The 20,150-nt window shown below is 50.0% G+C and overlaps 1 protein-coding gene across 1 annotated transcript in view; it reads right to left on the minus strand.

Annotated features, from left to right (window-relative positions):
- LOC122381843 overlaps positions 1-18,009 on the minus strand; it is a 91,901-nt gene extending 73,892 nt beyond the window's left edge. Inside the window, exons 1-6 of the mRNA XM_043366545.1 lie at positions 17,784-18,009; positions 12,539-12,740; positions 12,250-12,314; positions 7,444-8,467; positions 4,111-4,208; positions 576-743 (exon numbers count right to left, since the gene is read on the minus strand). Of these exons, the coding sequence (XP_043222480.1) occupies positions 576-743; positions 4,111-4,208; positions 7,444-8,467; positions 12,250-12,314; positions 12,539-12,740; positions 17,784-17,979 (1,753 nt within the window). The 5' untranslated portion in view covers positions 17,980-18,009. The remainder of the gene's footprint in view (positions 1-575; positions 744-4,110; positions 4,209-7,443; positions 8,468-12,249; positions 12,315-12,538; positions 12,741-17,783) is intronic.
- Positions 18,010-20,150: the final 2,141 nt, after the last annotated feature.

The following is a 20,150-nucleotide window of genomic DNA, read 5'->3' on the forward strand; positions in this document are numbered from 1 at the left end:
AATGTTGAACTGTTTTACTTTCTACACCTGAAATGTGACGTACTTACTTCCAAAGCTGGCTGTCTAAAAGACATCACCCTAACATGCAAACTACAAGCTGGCATGATATTTCATTGTACGTAATCGTTCTTTTATCGTTCCTTTCCTCAACTAATGAATATCAACGCTGAGGGACAAACAGTACATTTATTCGGCGCCGAGGCAGGCGTCAAGTTCACTGTCAAACTCCTGGTGTCAGGTTAGAGTTCGTTCTGCTGCTGTCAACTGACTGTCATATTAGTCCTGTAACAGCACCTGACACTCCTACTGACCGTTGGTTACGTTTGCGACAGCTAGATTATGTCAGGCGTCAAATAAATTCTTGAAGAGGAAGTGAGTCAGTGACACTCCAAAAAGCAAACAATTGGATTAGCTTTCGACGTTGTTAACTGTCAACTGAGCTCCAGTCACATGATTTCTGAAAGAGATCATGACAGTCCAAAAAAGCTAACTGCGTCGGTCGCAGATCTCTGCTGAGAGTGTCACAAAAAACAGCAGTGATAGGCTGCCGCATGCCACCGAGCTGACTGACTGACCTGGCGCTCCGGGTCGGCGGCACACGTAGGTCAGTCTATCGGAGCACGGCCTGACCCTGCCGGCCATCTCCCCATCAGGCAGCAGCTGGAGCGCCAGGCAGCGGCCGGCGCCGGTCCTCCGTCCCTCCGACTCCACCAGCCGGCCGCCGCGGCACCACCGGGCCGAGCCTGCCGCACATGGAAAGGTCACACCGGTCAGCTGGACGCATGGTTTTTTAACTAAAGGTCAGTCGATTGGCTCAGGAAGGAACCTCCAGGGAAATGAGGGGGCATCAAATATTGGTTTAAGTCGAGCTTCCGAGTAAAGGTCAGCAGCTTTTGAGTTTAAAGTTGAATAGGGAACTATATCAAGGCGATACATAAATGTCCGAAGGATCAGGGAGTACCACCAGCATCTACATCAGTAGGTACCGTATAACAGTATCAGGAGCATAGTCATCATCATCAGCCTGTGTTGCTATGTCGCCCAAATTCAGCTTGGTCGCATTCGCTAATCAAGTAATTCAAACGACCAATCAACAGGTCACATTGTAATCGGTCTTTATACTCGTATTAGGAACCTCTGTTATGTAAGCAAAACATGAGTGTGTACATCCTACATCTTTTCATTTTGAGGAACAAAAGTATTATTCAGTAAGCGTCAGCTATATGACACCGAACGTCCAAAGAGGCAACCGTGCTTCAACAGCCTCTCAAACCTACCAACAGTGAACAGATGGCTCTGCTGCATTGCGCCTGGTGGATACTGTGCCTCAGCATACTCATTCAGCTTCAACTGGAAGTATCTACTTATGCAGTATAAGTGCTTCCTTTTCGAAACACCCACTGCTGATTTTGCACCAGCACTGAAAGTAGCGACTATAAACGGCTAATTACCGGCTTGAGTGAACGGTGGGACATTCCATGCGTTCGAAACGCTCTGGATTACAGCTCACAGCCCACCCACTCTATCTGGTTCCCATTAGCACGGCAGCGGCGCCTGGCTGCAGCGCCGGCGGTAGGCACGTTCAATGTTCTCTGGTGTAATCTGACTCGTTCATTAGTACGTGCCCTGGTCGACAAATTAAATAGGCCGGCAATAAGGTGCTCGTCTATTGTATTATCGTGTCGGTGATGCGGTCACCGGCACCGACTCTGAGAGCGCTAGAGTGAGAGAGAGTTCATATCAGAGAGAGGTCATCTGGGGAGGCTTCATTGTGTGGACGGGTTTTATTGGGTGACGGGAGGCTGGGGACCTCAAGTAGTTTAATTAGGCTTATATTTTTTTATATATAGAAAGTGGTATAATGTATTACGTCATGGATAAACGATGTATAGTTTATTACGGAATATTTAGTAGCTTCAAAGGATATTTCAAAGGACACTGAAACCTCTTTCGTTGAACATGACAAACATGTGTAGGTGAGTAAACAACCGAGAACAAAGACGAGCTCTGCATAAGGAAAAGCAGCTGTGTTACTTCGCAATTGTAATACCTTACGCAGAGTCTTCAATCAGAGAGCGAGTAGACAGACAAATGGCAGTAGAGCCACGCAGAAGGATTTCATTTGTGCTCAATCCTGCTTGTCGATACAAACAGTCACATCAAATCCTCTATCATGCCTCGAGATTTTCGTGTTCGAATCCCATCACGCCAGCGTTGGCCCGGTGGCTTATAAAGGCGAAGTTCTACGTGTCTGGCAGCATCTGAGCCGCGTTTGAGAACACGGCTTTCTGACGGGAGCCTGGGCTTAGCTTTGGATTCTAAATCATTGTAACACGATGAAAATGCCTGTCACACACGGGCTGACGCTCTTCTTTATCTTTAGTTTCATAAATTTACGCGCCGTTTGTGGCTCATTCACGTGGCCGTAAATCAAGTCAAGCAACTCACAGATGCTCCACTACACCCTAACCAGTCGCTATGTTGAAGCGGATGGTGTAAAAATTTCAAGTTTTGTTAATTGAGCGGGCAGCAGCCCTTCTGACCAGCAGTGCAAAAAAACAGTCTCACTATACAGGGTGTCCCATAAGTTCGTTCTCACCTTATATTTGCATGTAAAACAGAGTACATTGCGTTTTGATATGTTTATAACCCCTCAATGTGCTTCCCATTTCATAGGCAAACACATGAATACATGCTGCGACATGCCAACCGGCATGTTTGGCAGCATAGCAGGCTTGAAGTTAGCCCAGACTGACTTGGCATGCGCCGTGAGCTCATCAATGCTGGAACACCGCTTCGCTTTGACGAGCCTCGATTTCAATATTCCCAACACATTTTTATGAAACTTGGATTCGATGGGTTGGCTGGGATGTGATCTTGCCACACACGCCTATCACAGTCTCCTGGCACTGCTTCTAAGCTTTGCTTGACCTGTGCACTGATGCACTGTCTTGCTTGAAGATGGGTCTACGACCTCCCGGATGCCATTTTCTCCTAAAAAAATGTGGTCATACTTGCGGTTCGAGTTAAGCTAGAAAGCTGAAACTCCTACTAGATCTTCTTGGAGAAGCATTCTGCGTCCCAAGACTGTTTCTGGAGTATCAATCGCAACGTGATCAGTGTCTGGACGCATATTACCCCACATTACCGTGACCCTGGCCTTTTGCATAGGAATAAAGCGGGATGAGATAAAAGCCTTTTCCGTCGCCCATATGGGACCGTTTTGGAGTTTGGACGGGTGTTTATCTCGAGCACGGACTAGGTAGTCCAGATGACCACATTGATGTCATCGGCCCTCCAGTTTTTTTAGCCTCAGGCATAACGAAACACATGTTTGGCCATTTTAAGACGTTTTTGACTGTTTTGAGCCCTCCGGTAAGTAGAGCTTAAGTCATTAAGTCACCTTGAGTTAGGTACCCCGAAATGATACTCTTAGACTGCTGGTAATGCATCCTGAAAAGCCTGTTTACCAACTTTCTAACGCTAAGACCTTTTTGACGGCCATTTTGGTGCCACACAACTTTGGCCACATGGCTCACTCGTGAAAGCTGACAAAAAAAGAGCATAAACTTGCAGCGATTGACTCCCGACAAATCATCGGCGTCACTTGTTGACTGTGCGTCCAGTTAGCGACAAACATTGGCTACATACTGGATGGCCTCAATCACCCTCAACGGTCGTGAATGGCCCAGTGCGGACTAAATACCGAGACGTTCCCGTATCGGAGACCTCTATGTTGCGGCGTAAGCCGTCTTCACAGGAAGTGAACTCTCTGGCAAAAAATATTTTGTCTAGACGAATTAGTTACCGTGGAGCACATTCACAGTTGCCATGGCAACCCCAAAGGCTCAGTTACAAAATAAATTAAGCGTGGCTTTAAATAAGAGAGCCTCTAAAAGAAAAATTTAGGTGAGAAGGAACTTATGGGACACCCTGTACTTACTCCCACAGTCTCGCAGTTCTCAGTCATCATACAGTCCCCTATTATGCAGTCCTCTCACAGCCTTCCCAATGCTCTCACAAGTCCTCCCAAAGCACTACCAATCCTCTCACATCCCAGCCCTCTCACAGCCCCTCACAGCCCTCTCACAGTCCTCTCACAGTACTCACATTTCTCGGTGACTGGACGTCCGTCGGGCCAGCGGAGCGTGCCCTCGTGGTGCTGATTAGAACCTCCCGTCCACAGCTCGTCCTCGGCCGACCCTCCGCTGAGGACACAAGGGTCATCGGTCACCCAAATGGACCACCGGGCAGAGTATATCGCAGAAGAGACGGGCACTCATCGCTGGCCGGACCGACCATCAATCTATTACCAGTCGGTAAAGGTCAGACTATAAATTCGTTTAGTATCAAGATCAGAGGAAGCGTGCATAGGATAAGATCAAATGGCAGCGAAAACCAGGCATCTTTGTGAAATTCGAACGATCTGAAGGTTCATTTACCTCCCTCGACTGACAGGTCTATATTTCCGAATAAAATTAGGTGTTATGATTCAGTTAATTACAAAATTACATTTATGCCGCATATATTATCAAAAGTTCCTTATTTATTCCGTTTATATTAACACAGTTTCTGAGCCTTTGTAGCCTTTTCTTCACGGGTCACAGACCACTTAGCAGTTTCTAGTCCCTCAAATTGTGCAAAAATCAGCCTTTTCACTTCCTCCCTTATGAATGAATCGATCGGCCTTTTTTCAGCCTCTTTATCACGAACCAATCGACCTATCTTTACTCCCTTCGTCACGGACCAATCGACCCCTTTCAGCCCCTCCATCTCCGCCCACTCCCACACAGGCACCACACCCACACGGGCACCACATCGCGGCGCCGTATTGGTATCACATCACTTTAGCAGCGACACTCGCCACCGCCCTGCCTGAAGGCGGCCAAGATACATGGTCTGCGCCGAGGTGCAATATAGCCGGCATCGATTGGCGGCGCCTGCTCGTGCCGTGCACCTGATCTCGCCTGTCGACAGCGACGAATGGCCCGCCGAGCGACCCGAACAAGGCCGTGAAGCGCCGCCGAGCGCCGCGCCGGCTGCGACCCACAGCCGTCTCGGCGGCGAAAATAGAGGGGCCGGGGCCGGGGTAGGGGATGGGACCGGCTGATGCGGGCTCTACCAGCTGAGACGGCGCTACCGGAGCGATACAAAAGAGGCTGCTTTAGAGAGAACGGACAAATAACAGCAGGTAGAGGTGATGTTTTAGAAGATCGAGCGGCATTATTTTACTAACGAATGAGTCGCCGGAAAAATAGCTAATAAAAAGGATATTTGCCCTGTCAGGAATGCTACTTGTCATAGTTCAAAGGACAAAATGTAACAAAATGAGCAAAAATCGTGGCGTCTTGGTTTGGAATTGTGAGCCGCATCTAATTGCGACCACCGGAAAACTTCATTGCAGCTGAAGTCGAAGCGAGACAAACAGGGAAGTGATCGGATTACAAGGTGAAGTGAACAGAGAGGTGATCGTATGACGCGCTACGGTAATCGTAGCCGCCTCGATGGAGCGGTCCTCCGTCCAAACCATGGCGACCCGTCTGCTGACACGGGGATCGATGGACCACGGTGTATATGATGGGTCAGTGAGGCCGTCAGGCACTGATAAATTACACCGCACTGACGCGCCGACGCGATAAAGAGCCGTAAAACGAGCAGCGCACGCCCTCCTAACCGACCATGGCATAGACTATCGGAGCACCGCAGCTTCATTACCCCTGAACAGCATACTGCAGACAGCGCGTTATTAACACCGCCCGCAATATCTGCAGCCGCTCCCACTCCGCGTTCTTTCTCGGCCATGCTTCATCCTGTCATCCATGGTTCGCATTTACATTCATCATTAGCTGGAATTCGTTCTCCTAAATCAGGCGCACGTCATACACCAAAAGGTCAGAAAAGTCAGTCTGCATGCTGCATAGAGTTCACGGGCTTGGAAAGAGATTGTCTACCATCCGTCTGAAGCAGGCATAAGACTCGCAGTCACTTATCACTGTCTCTGTTGGAAGTCAGATATTTATATGGACTATGGAGACAATGCTTCGCCGACCTCCATACATATACATGCATTGCGTACTACTATTAGTATACCTATCAAAGAAAACACATAATCGACTGAACAGAGAGGACAGTGGTGCATTGTATGAATTCAAAAGATAGATTCTGTGAATGAAGCTAACAATCAATACATATGCTTCTTATTTGTCTGTCACCAAGCGAGTTAAATTGCATCCTAAATCTTTATTTTTTCCTCCGACTTACTGCGGGATGCTGTTGAATCATTTAACAAAAGTTGTCACTGCTTTTATACCCCGGGAAAATTGTTTTCACTCAAAAATGCTTTTGAAAGGCATTGAACCACCACAGCCCTCCAGCGTCCTATCTTACAGCACCATGTCAGCAGAGCTCTCCCTCAACCTCCGCTCCGTCCCACTGCGCCTCTGCCGTGCCGGGATCAGCGGCTCCACCCCTCAGCACGCGCTTCTCCCATCGCCGCTGTCGTTCGGCCGGCCCGGCGGGACGATGGCACATGCCAGCCGCAAATAAACGACACATGTGAGAATGAACGACCCTACCGACCGACCAACCTAATCCAGAGCCGAGACAATCTGACAGCTTAACGGGGACCGGACAGCCGCGCCGAGTGAATTGGAGCAGGATGAGCCGGACACAGACAGGACTGGGACTGGGACTGGACAGGACTGGGACAGGACAGGACTGGGACAGGACAGGACTGGGACTGGACAGGACTGGGGCAGGACAGGACTGGGACAGGACAGGACTGGGACAGGACAGGACTGGGACCGGACAGGACTGGGACTCGACATGACTGAGACTGGAAAGGACTGGGAGTGGACTGGGACAGGACAGGACGGACAGGACTGGGACTGGACTGGACTGGACATGCATAACATTATTCTCTGGACATTACAGGAGTTCAAGCTTCTCTTTAAAGTTCCACCCTGTGTCCAAAGTATCTGTGTGCGGTACACAGGCACAGGCCCTTGAACTTTTTCTTATCTGGGTCGCGTAAGACCGGTGGTAGTGAAATATATACGACAAAGCTGAATTTAGCAGTCACGGCCGCGCCGGTGGCCTAGTTCTGTAGATTGCCTGCGTTCGCCGACCATTCTGGTGCCGATTTATCCGGCCAAAGAGCTTACGAAGAGTTACAATCTCAACGACTCGAGCTGCCCCGACACGCAATCTCCTGCACAAACGGTGTCATCCAATGGTAACGACACAAGGTGGTTTTCTGCTGATAGCAGATTAAACGTTACTAAAGCTTTATAGTTTAAACGTTAATAGACCTCGTAATAGAAAATTGTAAGTTATGTTCATCTACTGGACGGTGGACCAACTGGTCAAAGCATCGACACAACATCGTTTGATCGTTAGCCTGATAGCGCGCGGGGGAGGTAGATTACGTTGTTTTCCACTCACCTGTTGGCTAGCAGGGCGGTCAGAATGGTCTCCGTGGACTCGTCGCTGACGGTTACTAGCGAGCCGTCCAGTGCGGCACAGGCAGCAGCCGCCTCCTGCCACTTGGCTGGCTCCTCAGACACCAGGTAACACCAGCCGTCGTGGGCGGCCCACGGCCAGCCGCAGGCAGCAGTGGTGTTATCTACCGGCTCGGCTGACCAGCGCAGCTCCAGCACTGGTTCCGGCTCCGGCTCCTGTACTGGCTCCGGCCGCTGCTCCGGCTCCTGTACTGGCTCCCGCGCCGCTATGCCCCGTCTACGCCCCCTCTCTGACGGTACACCCTGCGCCTCGGACCTATGCACAGCCGGCAGACTCGACACCACCCGAGGCTCTGAGGTCGTCCTCGAAGTCGATTGCGCTACCTCGGCCAGCGTGATTGCCACACTATTTGTCACTGTCACTAACGTTACGCTGCTCCGCACGGTCCGGTTGTACGCATCGTCGCCGTCCACGAATGACACCACCACTGAGCTGTTGTTTGTCGCAGTCAACCACAGCCGGGCTCGATAGCCTAACGGCAGCCGCAGCGTCAGTTGACACTGCAGACCGTTCGCGTTTACCGTCCTGCTCCCCTCAGAGCCCCGCAGCACCTCATCCTCACACGCACTCCTATCAAAAAACACCACATGGAAAAGGAAGGCGGCGTCTCCCGCGCGGTGTGTGTACAGCGATAAGGCATTCGATCGGTTGGTGACAGCGTTGACGCCGTGTCCCGGCGCCGGTTTACCGCACAGCCGGTGCAGCTGTTCGCTGGCGGCCTGGTGCAGCTGGACAGCAGCGCTCAGCCGGCCGCGCCACCGCACGTCTGTCAGCTGCAGGAAACTGCGCTGACACCGGCCCGGCACTCCGCGCACGGACAGTTTGGTGAACCGGGCACCCTGACGGAGGCCGGCGCGAGGTGGGCGTACGATATAACAATCCGGGACCCGCGGGACGTCCGCATCGCTCAGAGTGGAGACGTCCGGCCTCAGCTGCAGCTGGCACCCTGTGGAAGGGGTATGGGACGGCGTCAGATAACAGACAGAGGCACCGGGTAGCGTCAGAAGACAGCCCGGATGGCGCTGGAGGACGAACACAGCAACACAGCAGCACCAGACGGACACAGCAAGTCCGCGCGGAAATGGCACCGGACGGCGTTGCACATTCATTTTAACACGCGCAGTGGAAGGGTTGCGAGTACTACGCCCAGTGGAAGGGGGGGGGGGGGCGGATGTCGCCCCCCCCCTAAGATCTCAGCTCCCACTGGAGCTAGAAAGACGAAATTTGGAGGGTAGGTGGGGGCCACGGGGAACTCTGTTGTTTGTGAATTTCATGACCCTAGGTCAATATCTTCAAGGTCAAATGAGGTCAAATGTGGTCAGATCTGCCATATTAGCGACTTTTTTGCGTTTACATGCCGATAACTCAAAAAGTTACCGGCCGATTTTCTTTAATCTTTCACTATACGAAAGAACAAGCATTTGTCAGTGTGTATGGTGAATTTCTAGATAATCCAACAATAAATATGACAGTTAGAAGCCTGCTAAGGGTAAGATGTCGCCGGCTGAAGCGGGATCGGCCGACGCGGGAAACGCGACAATCACAATTTTGTGTTTACACACTCATAACTCAAGTTGTTACTGGCCGATTTCCAAAATTCTTTGACCATATGATTGCCTGTACATTTCTCAGTCTTCTCACCGAATTTGACGCGAATCTAATGTAATCAGCGGTAAGGAGCGCGATGTAAAGACGGAACCGTCCCGCCCCGGCACAGTCTACAATTCAGGCGGCGCGTAACGGCTAGCGCCGGCCGCCGCGCCGCCGCGCCGCCGCGGCGGCAGGATGTTTGACTTTACACCGCTATTGCTAGAAAAGTTGTGAACCGATTTTCTTACGTCTTGCATGAGAACATCCGCAATTCAATTCTGGACAGGTAGCCGAAATTTCACATTGATATTATGCTTGTGGCGCGAGTTATTGGCGAAAAACAGGAGGGGTGGGCGAAATCCGCCCCCCCCCCCCCTTCCACTGCGCGTGTTAAAGCTACTTATTCGGAAAACAAAAATCCCAGAAACAAAGATTAAGGTGGACACATAAGTAGGTGAAATTTATAGCGGATTCTTTTTTCCGTTCCGTATCATATCTGTCTGTCATTCATCCCTGGTCACGTTGACGTGCGTGCGATAGGGTCAGCGCCTGTTGACAGACCTGGCCCCGGTGTTTGTTGACGAGGTCGACCCCAATGCGTCACGGGACGCACGGTGACCCCTGTTGACATCTGGCCTGGGACCGGTGCGTGTCACAGGTCGCCAATTTCCCGCGGTCATCGCACATGCAGCAGACCGCCCCCTCGTGGAGCATTCATCATGAATACGAATCGATGACCACTACGCGGCAAGGATTGGTCTTCCATACAAAGACCCTTATCACAAATTGATGTTATTGATCGAAGTGTGGGCGGCCGCGCACAAAGTGAGTCTATTGCATGAGAAATGCAAAATGGCGTACTATGGAAGCCAACAACAGTTCGCACGAGGTCAAACAAAAGAGTCTTTTTACTAACAAGGAACGTGTCACGAGAAATGGGAACGTGTGCTAACTAGGACAGGGCAGTGTATTTAAATGACAGAGTATAATCGATTCCTAGCAACCAAACAGAAATTTGGTTGAGATAGCAATGCACACTGCACAATGCACATCCTAAGTCTCAAGTCAAAACTATCAATGTCCTTGCCTATGTTAGCGTTGTCAGGCTTCACATGATATTAGGTACTGGCAAGCTGTCACGACTCACGAGAAAGCCGAGTATAAGTCAATGGCCGAGTACAAGTACACCGATCATCAGGCGCTGCCTGTGATTATCATGGTTCGATAGCGTCACACAGTTTCCCACGCCTGATACCCTAGAAAAAACTCACGAGCAGCATTTATGCATGGGAAACGTCAACAGGCGTCCGTCCACCCACGACGTACTACGCGAGCACGCAAAGGACGTCTGACGAGGAGCAGTGGAGGAAAAACTAATTATTTATCAGCTATACCCACCGTCCATCTGGAAGGCAACATGATGCGCGGGATGGTGCACAAGATGGAACAGGCTATACTCTACGAAACATCCTACTAATCATACTATGAAAGGCACCAGCACATAATGAACCTGGTGTAGATAACCAGCAAATCGGTCAAGGAGACGATATCCAAGCTGAACCGAACTGGGGCGTGGCGGAGTTCTATAGCCTTGGGCGTGGCAAAAGGGTCGCAGAGTGGAAAGTTAAATGGAACGTTTTCAGTGCCATATGTTATAAAAACTCCACTGGTCATTTTCCTTAATCTTGCTTGTTTTTCTATTTTAAACATTTATTTGCAAAGACTGCTGCCGCCGCTTTCCAGCCGTCTGTCCCGATACAGCATCGATATATCGGCGAACCCGTCGGTCGGTCGGGCTGCTCAGACTTTCGTTATCATGAGACGGGATAAGCGCTTTTGAAACTTTCCTTAACTTCTAAAGCGGACTTAGCTACTCAATGTCTCTGAGGATACCGCACAAAGTTCCGACCTCCTGCCTCGCTGAGCTCTGAATGTCAGTAACGGCTGATTGCCTGGAACAGGACGGCGGTCTGCGAACGATTTATCCAGTATCCAATCCATCCATTTTGACTGCGTGGGCGGTCCCGAGCTGTTCCCGACGTAATTTCGAGCCGCGAGTTCCGCGACGAATCTCGCGCCGCGATTCAATATATGAATCAACCTTATGTCGAACCGCCAAAATCGCGTGCACTATACTGTTATATTTCGGTTAGCTTAACGAACGGCTGATTGTTCAAGAAGGTTATCCAAACGATTGCAAATCAAACGTTGGAGTAACATAAAACCTGTCACAAAGACGATCGACAAAGTCTCACCGGCGTCCACTTCGGCACCAGAATCGTGGTGTATTAATAATACCTTCGGTCTGATTCGGCACGCGTTCCCAGAATTTCAATTTCCTGCGGATATCAAACTTTCAGCTGGTTTTCGACTGAGCGCGCGTGCTGTAAGCTGGCTGAGAAGTACCCCAAACGAGGCGCAGAGTGCGCCTACCGGTCGTACACTCACCCTCGGTCAGCTGATGAGCTATTGATGAGTTCGATTTCCAGGCGGTCGAACCGGAGACATTAGGTGCAGCGCAAGTTGCGAAAGATTGAGCAGCAGCGATGCAGCCAGCAATCGTTAGAATCAGCGGCTATATATGGCCGCCATGACTGACCTTTAGCGACCTACCACGCCGTGAACAACGTTACGACCCTTCCGTGACTCCGAGTCTAAAAGGCAATAGTGTTGTGCTGGGCAGCAAAAAAGGGTCTCTAAGGCGCAGGGCGATGAATTCGGAAATGTTAATTTAGCGGAAATACAACATAATAAATTAATTCTAAAGTGACGGTAGCGAAGCATAATTATTTGCTACCATTTATCAAAAACTCTATCAAACTGTCGTCTCCTCTCTCGTGTCTGCCTTTCCCTGTTCTCTTCTTATCCCTCTCCGCCCCCTTTTCTCCCCACTCTCTCTCTCTCTCTCTCTCTCTCTCTCTCTCTCTCTCTCTCTCTCTCTCTCTCTCTCTCTCTCTCTCTCTCTCTCTCTCTCTCTCTCTCTCTCTCTCTCTCTCTCTTTATTTCACTTATTTTATTTAGGTAATATATAATTATTAACTATCGCGTATCTGCCTTCAGTTCAGTCGCATTTAAACAACACATGAACAAAAGTTCTAAATGCATATGCAGCAACAGGGGAAGGAAGCAATAACTTACCTGAAGCAATAGATTCATTGTGGGTCACCTTTTGCGCCGACCCGTCACCCCACAATATTGATGCACTGCAAACGGAAGATTATTTGGTATTAGAGAAATAAAACATAACATGGACAACAGGCAAATGTGGGTGGAATAAGACATCATAAAACGACATTTTTTAGTATTTTGAAAACATATTATGTGAGCTTCAGGCACATGTTAACATAAATTCAGCACATTGGCAACACAGGCGGTCCTTTTTGTGATGCCTCGACCTCGTCCAGGAAATGATGTGACCCCACCTCACCTGAGCCGGAGGACAGCCGGCGGGTCGCCGGTGTGTGGCAGCAGCCAGCTGGCGGAGGCCACTCCGGCAGCTGGCAGCAGCAGCAGCTGCCCAGCTGAGCAGCGGCGCAGCTGGTGAGGGGAGTCCAGCAGGAGGCCCGCGGAAGCCGCCAGCAGGACCGAGACGGCGGGCTGGCCGTCCGGGCGGGCAGCCAGCACCGACACTGCCGCAGATCACGGAACGGCAGGTCACGGTATTGTCACGGAAAGGTCACGTGACTCCACGTGAGTCATATGACATTCATGGTGCGGTCAGTCACGGTCACAAGAACTCAGTCTCGTGACAGACCTGATGCAGTCACGGTACGGTCACGGTCACGGGTCAGTTTCCTAAAAATCGTAGTTGAAAATATTACCGCAATAAATGTTACCAAACTTGCCACATATGGCGAAGTCAGGCTCGACAAATACACCAGCAAAGCACAACGGCCACGAACTTAGGAAAGAGAAGTATCAGAACATTACAAGCTTTTTTACTGTCCTTTTATTTGATCTTATTATGAGAAAGGTAGGTTATTTTATTAACCACCGATTGAAATATAATGCTAGAGCTCTATACCCTATACATTTAGCATAATTAATCACACGTCATCATTTTACGCAAAGTACTTCTTCTAATGCAATTCATGAAACCAACAGTATCAAAACGTATAAAAACTCATTGACATTGCATTCGTTGATGGCGGTACATTTAAACGCGGAACTGTTTTGGTCGTTTTGGTTGGAAAATGGCGTGAATTTAATATGAATCAAACACTCATTGTTTTAATAACCAATGCATTACGAAGTTCAGCACTAGTGATGTCAATTACGGAAAATCTGAATACCGATACCAAACCAAATACCAACCAAAACCATGGGGAAATACCGAAACCAAACCAACTTGGAAAAATGAAGGAAATACCAACTTTTTACCGATTTCTTAGCCTTTTATACATTATTGAGGGTTCATGATACCAATAAAATACCAAACACATTACGATTGAAATACCAAATACCAAGTTGGTATCGGTTTGGTATCGGTATACCAAAATGTTGGTATCCGATTGACATCTCTATTCAGCACGCAGCTTGCTACCGGATATGTTCGAGCCTCATCTGTACCCCGCCACTCGGCCAACTATCGGCTCTTTGACCCATCTCTCGTCCGCGGTGGGCCCGTGTTAGCCACACCCGATCAATACTCAGTGCGGCCGAGCCCGTCCAGTTGGGAGCCAGAGCCATAATGAGCGATAGTTCTATCGCGCCGCGTGAGAACTTGGCGCGACGGGAATGGTGGGGCGGCTCACACCATGATGGAACCTGGGGCGACGAGAATGGTGGGGAGGCTCACACCAATGGAAGCTGGGGCGTCGGCAGAGCCGTGTCGGCTCACACGGCACACGTCCGAATTTTGTCGTATGCCGCGGCAGTGCTGGACCAACGAACATTACCACTCACACCTCACCTTCTCACACCTCTCACACGTACAGCTCGCATTCATGAAGTCTGGCAACCGTTAGAGCTTAGCTGGGCTCAGCCCCACAGTCGGATCACACCTAAAGTGTGGCGACCGGCAGGGCTGAAGTGCCCGTGGACCCTGCAGACCTGTATCAGCTCAGCACCTACCAAACTGGCCTTTATCGGCAGTGCTATGCCAGCTCGCAGATCTTGAGCTGGAGTCGGGCGTTTTAGAACCAGACGATGCCCAAATGAAAACCAGATACGATTCTTCGTTGATTTGATCTGCACCTACATGTACCTAACTAGATAGATGAACGTGTAATTGTGTGATAAAAAAGTGTTCAGTAGAGTTAACGCTATGCATAGCTATGTGAATGCATATAGCGAGCATGGCATCAGATCGCTAGTCAATATCACAACAATAGTCTTTCAAGGCTCGGTACCCTATTCCCGTAGTGCAATGTCCCGTCAATGCACAGCCAGTTGCGATTCCAGCGAATTGGATGTCGGACGCAGCGTAAATCCAATCCCGTAGATTTCATCGTGGGTCAATGTCTGCTCAGCGCCGGACCCGTGGGCGTTTGATTTACGTCACTATCGTATGGCAATACTCGTACTTATTGGTAGGCATCGGACAACATAGGTGTAGCCGACTATGTACTGGCTGCTGATGCAGCGGCGGTCTGATGAAAATGTTTCACTAGGATAGTCTCGGGTAGAGTAGCAGACGGTGCCATCACCTGACCACATCATTGCCACTCTGACGTCCTTTCATAGGGGTTTAAAGTGATGAAGGCATCAATCATGGCCTCGAGAGGCTTCAGTGGGACGGGACTCCATCCCACGTCCCCGTCGCAGCCTTATAGTGGTTTCAGACGCCCTTCGAGGCCCAGCCCATCATTTCAAAGTGCCGTGGTTTATTAAACCAGATCCCACCGATGTTGAGTGCAGTTAACGGATCAGATAGCGCTGCGGATATATCGGATACTTAATTAGGTTCTCTGCGTTAAGAGAGCAAGATTGCCAGACTTTTTAAGCCACGCCCAATTAAGGGTAATTATTGCCTGCACTTGTAACTATCGCTACGACTTAATTATTGCATTCATTCGCAGAAAATCCATTGGTAATTGGTACAAATCAAACGATACCACAGAAAAGCTAAATAAGCCTGCGAGCTCCGTTCACATTTGGAACATTTCATTCTTTTCTCAGGCTCGCTATTTTTGCTTCCTCTACACAGCACAGTCTCATTAGAAGTGAGTTCTCGATGACATGTCCGAGCAATGCGTCGCTTACGGAGCCTCCAATACATCACTCGTTTAAGTTTTAGGTTTTAGATACGTTCAAATCCCTTATACGTTTGCTGCTTTGTGTCCCATTAAAGTGAGCGGGCAACGAAACGGCTCATTCACCATAAATTGTTTTAGACCACATCTATATCTCATGCTGTTTCTATCGAAACATTTGAAAGCACCTCCGAATTCGTGCCATTCGTGTTTTATAAGGGCGTTCACAGGTATTAACAACTTTTTACCAATTTTTGCTTTTCTCGCGCCCTCTCTCCCATGGCTCACTGCTCATCAGGGGCCCGGGAACGATTTTCAAGTGGGGGGGGGGGGGGCGAGCCTAAAATGCCTTATGTGATGCATATGAATCAGTGGCGTAGCTAGGGGTCTAAGGAGACACGTATACCCCCCCCCCCCCCACATCGGGATAAAAGGGACCCTCGAGTCCGAGGGGCCCTGCGGCGCCATTTGACCGCTGAGGGTTAACGATGGCCATATTTCTACTCAGAAGGGCCCCATGGGGCTCGTTAGAGCACCTCATGGGCCCTAAATAGCTACACTAAGATCTCCATAAGGGCCCCACGCCCTCTTCTGAGGGCCTCTTGTGGCTTTTAAGGGCACCTCGGTTGTCTCCAAAGGCCCGTTACTGGCCTCTGAGAGGCCTCACCGGCCTATGAGGGGCCAGTTCTAGGAGCATTTCCCGCCTGTGATGGTCCCACACTTATTTTTCTGAGCGCCCCATAACGGCAACTGTGGGGCCCTCGTCGGCGCCTATGAGGGCCCACACCGGTGTCTCTGAGGGTTTCACACCCCCAACTCTGAGTGCCTACACCAGTGCCTATTAAAGCCCTATATTGGCGGCTTTGAGGACCCAACCAACACCTGCGCATCTAAAGGCCACCCACTGGTGACTTTTGAGGGCCCCCACACTGCTGACTCTGAGGGCCCCACCGGCGTCTGACAGTACCATACCGGTCTCTAAGGACCCCATGCCGGCCTACATAAGGACCCCTTGCCGGTCACTGAGACTAGAAATGTCAATCGGATACCAACTTTTTGGTATACCGATACCAAACCGATACTGATACCAACTCGGTGTTTGGTATTTCAATCCTTATGTGTTTGGTATTTGGTTGGTATCATGAACCCTTGCTAATGTTTGAGAGGCTAGGAAATCGGTAATATATAATACTGAACGAGGCCGGTGTAAATAAATTTTCAAGACCGAGGTCCTTACTGGATTTTTGAACGAGGCCGAAGGCCGAGTTCAAAAATCAGTAAGGACTGAGGTCTTGAAAATTTATCACCGGCCGAGTTTGGTATGTATTTTACTGTATGCCAACGATGCCAACGATAAATTTATTTTCTGGACCGAAGCTCTTAGCCGACTTAGGAACGAGAACATCCCAAAATGTTGGCTTAAGTGCATTCTGGTAATGCATTTTTGACCGTGGTCAATTTGCTTACACCAGTTATTACCACACCCCTCTGGCTAATGTATTTGAATAGACCAGGCATACAGTAAAGTTGGTATTTTCCTCATGTTCCCAAGTTGGTTTGGTTTCGGTATTTCTCCACGGTTTTGGTTGGTATTTGGTTTGGTATCGGTATTCCGATTTTCCGTAATTGACATCACTAACTGAGACCCCCTGCCGGCTTGTAGAGAGTTCGCGTCAGCAGCTCTAAAGGCCCCACACCCGTCTGTAACGGCTCCACACCAGCGTCTATGAGGGCCCACAGCAACGCCTATAAGGACCCTCATCGGCGCCTCTGAGAGAATCACACTAGCACCTCTGAGCGCCCACACCGGCACCTGCATGGCGGTCCCACACCGGTGCCTCTAAAGGCCCCTTACCGGCGTCTCTGAGGGCCCTACGCCGGTGATTCTGAGGGTGCTACCGATAACCGAAGGCACCACACAAGCCCTAAGTGTTGCTGAGCTTTAATCCCATACCGGCCCTCCGAAGGCGCCACGTCAGTGCACTCATTGCCCTACACCCCTCCATCACATCGCAGCGGGTAAACTGTGTTATACCTATAGCAACGATTTTACCACCGTTGTACGTTATGTATTTCTCAAAGTTGACCAAGCTGGTGCAGTATAAAATCTAGCCTGCCAAACTTATGGCCAAGGTCAGGCCCAAATCAAAGCGGGATAACAATAGCAGATGTTGTCAAATCGATACTGTATCAGCAGAAACCATTCAGATGGCAAGGAAAATGCCGTGTGTTGATGTGTAGATGTATAAAAGATAAAAGAAGGAAAGAGGTCCGGAAAAGGGAGGAAAGATCTTTTCTCGCTGCCTCAATGTTGAGGGGGCGCCGCCCCCTCGGCTCTCAAGTTGGGGGGGGGGGGGGCGAGCGCCCACGCTGCCCCCCCTGTTCCCGGGTCTATGCTGCTCATTCGAAATAGTCCCGGTCCAACATTTTCGACGACGACATTAGGCCATTCAAAATCCATCAATCTCCGACCCTTACCATTATAGCTGATGCCGGCGACCAAACCCGGCGCTGTCTCAAATTTCTCACTCCGCACCACAATAGCCACATTCTCCCGCGCCACCCACGTCACATTAGGGCCCGGGTCACACCCGACACTCTCGGCGGACACTCTGGTTGCACCCAGCACTAACACCAGCAGGGTGGCCGCCGCCACTGTCACTGCACCGCCCATACCCCGTGTCACATGGCCGGCGACCGCCCGCAACCGACCGCCCCCGGCCGCCGTCCTGCACTGCCCCGGGCGCCGCCACTGTCCGCTGTCCCCCCCCCCCCCCCCGAGACCCGGCGGCGGGGGGGGGGGGGTGCGACGGGGAGGGGCCGTCTGCGCACAGGTGGGCACTGAATCAATGCCCGCACACGATTCGACAACAGGCGACCTCTGCGACCGGGTCGGCGGTCGCGGCGGCCGGCTCCCCGCCCGGGTATAGCAGGAAGTAGTAAAGGAATCTTGGCAGGGACAGCACAGCACAGGGTAGGTATAACGAGCGACGAACATAGGCGTTAGCCAGCATCTGTCTCGGGCTGATAGCGCATGCAGCTGAGTCGTCGGCTGTTCAGGTGAAATGAAAAAGAAGGCGTTGCCGGTTTTATACGACGTCTAGTTTGGACACCTACGTTAAAAATGGGCGTGTACGGCCGGCAACACTGAAGTACCGGGCTTGAAGAAGTTGACGGATTTATTGTTTATTGTCACAGTAGCAAACCAGATCCGCATAAAATGGGCTATTCCCTGGTCGTTGTCAGTAAACACTTCATAACGAACAACACACAACACTGTTAAAATCAAATACTGCGACACCTGATAAAACAGCTAAAAATCACCTTCTCCGAGCTATGATCATTGTAATCTAGAAAGCTTTAGGTGCTTTTTGAATTGGCTCAGCGTAAGTCTGTCTGCACCCTCGGCTATAACAAGCTTATTGTACAGTGTAACAGATCGGTAAATAAAAGTACGCTTTCCATGATTCGTTTTTACACGTGGCAAGCTAAGATAGTTCGATGTGCGCGTGTCACGTAACGTTCTGTCGCGATTAGTGTGAAGGTACTGAGCTATTGAATCCGGCTGTCCTGTTCCCCAGATCTTGTGCAGAAGGCACAGGTCCGAGTAATTGACGAGCTTTTGGGCCGGTAGCCAGCCCAATGAATCGATACAATCAGAAATGTGGTCATATTTTCGTCTTCCTGATACTACTCTTGCTGCGAAATTTATAACTTTTTGCAACTTGGCAATTCGCCCAGCGTTGGCACTTCCATAAACCTGAATGCAATAGCGCACGTGTGACAGAACTATTGCATCAACAATTCGAGGCAAGAGATGATGCGGAAGAAGGTGGCGGGCGCTGGCTAGACCTATTAAAATACCGGTACATTTGCTGACAACTTGCTCGACATGCGGTTCCCACGACAAGTTACAGTCCATTTTAACACCGAGGTTTCGAACACACTTGGCCGGCTGTAAAGCTTCGCCTAAAAACTGCACATTAACTTGCCCTTCCCCTACGTACTGCAGCTGACGCCTATCACCTATCAGTATCATCTCAGTTTTCGCTGCGTTTACTTTCATTCCATTCTGAGCGAACCAGGTGCCCATAATTTCGAGCAGCTGACTAAGGGCAGTTTGTAGCTCTCCGAGACGGGTGCGGGGCCCCGTGACACCGATTTGTGTATCGTCAGCGAATCTGGTCATTATAACCTTAAACCCATTGACCGAATTTGGCAGATGCAATGCTAAATCATGAGTGGCAATATTAAACAACAACGGGCCGAGACAAGATCCCTGGAATGTGCCAATATTTATGTCTTTAGATGACGACAACACATTTCCCAAGCGTACCTGTTGCTTATGACCTTCCAGGTAGCTTCTAAACCATCCCGAACTGATCTGGAGCTGCTCTATTTTTGTAAGCAATGTACAATGGTCAATCACGTCGAATCCCTTAGATAAATCAATCAAAGCCAAAAGTGTGATTTCCGAGTTGTCCATCCCGCGCAAAATGTGCTCTGTCACAGTTAAAAGTGCGGTACTAGTGGACCGATTCTCAGTAAATCCATGCTGATCTGCGCTACATAAACCGTTTCTGCTAAGGTATGAGGTTACTTGCCGATGTACAATTTTTTCAACGATTTTACATATCACTGGTATGTTTGTAACCGGTCGAAAATTTGATGCTCCGCTGGGTCCCCCTTTTTGTACAATGGTATGACCAACGCTCGTTCCATGACTCGGGCACTATCTCTGACACCAGGCTGCAGTTAACAATCTGGAGCAGGACTCGTCCAATAACGCCAAAACTCTGCTTCAGAACGGATACCGGTATGTCACCTTCGATACATGTTGCACGA

This window comes from Amphibalanus amphitrite, unplaced genomic scaffold, assembly GCF_019059575.1.
Source record: "Amphibalanus amphitrite isolate SeventyFive unplaced genomic scaffold, NRLGWU_Aamphi_draft 000128F_arrow, whole genome shotgun sequence".
Classification (NCBI taxonomy): Eukaryota; Metazoa; Arthropoda; class Thecostraca; order Balanomorpha; family Balanidae; genus Amphibalanus; species Amphibalanus amphitrite.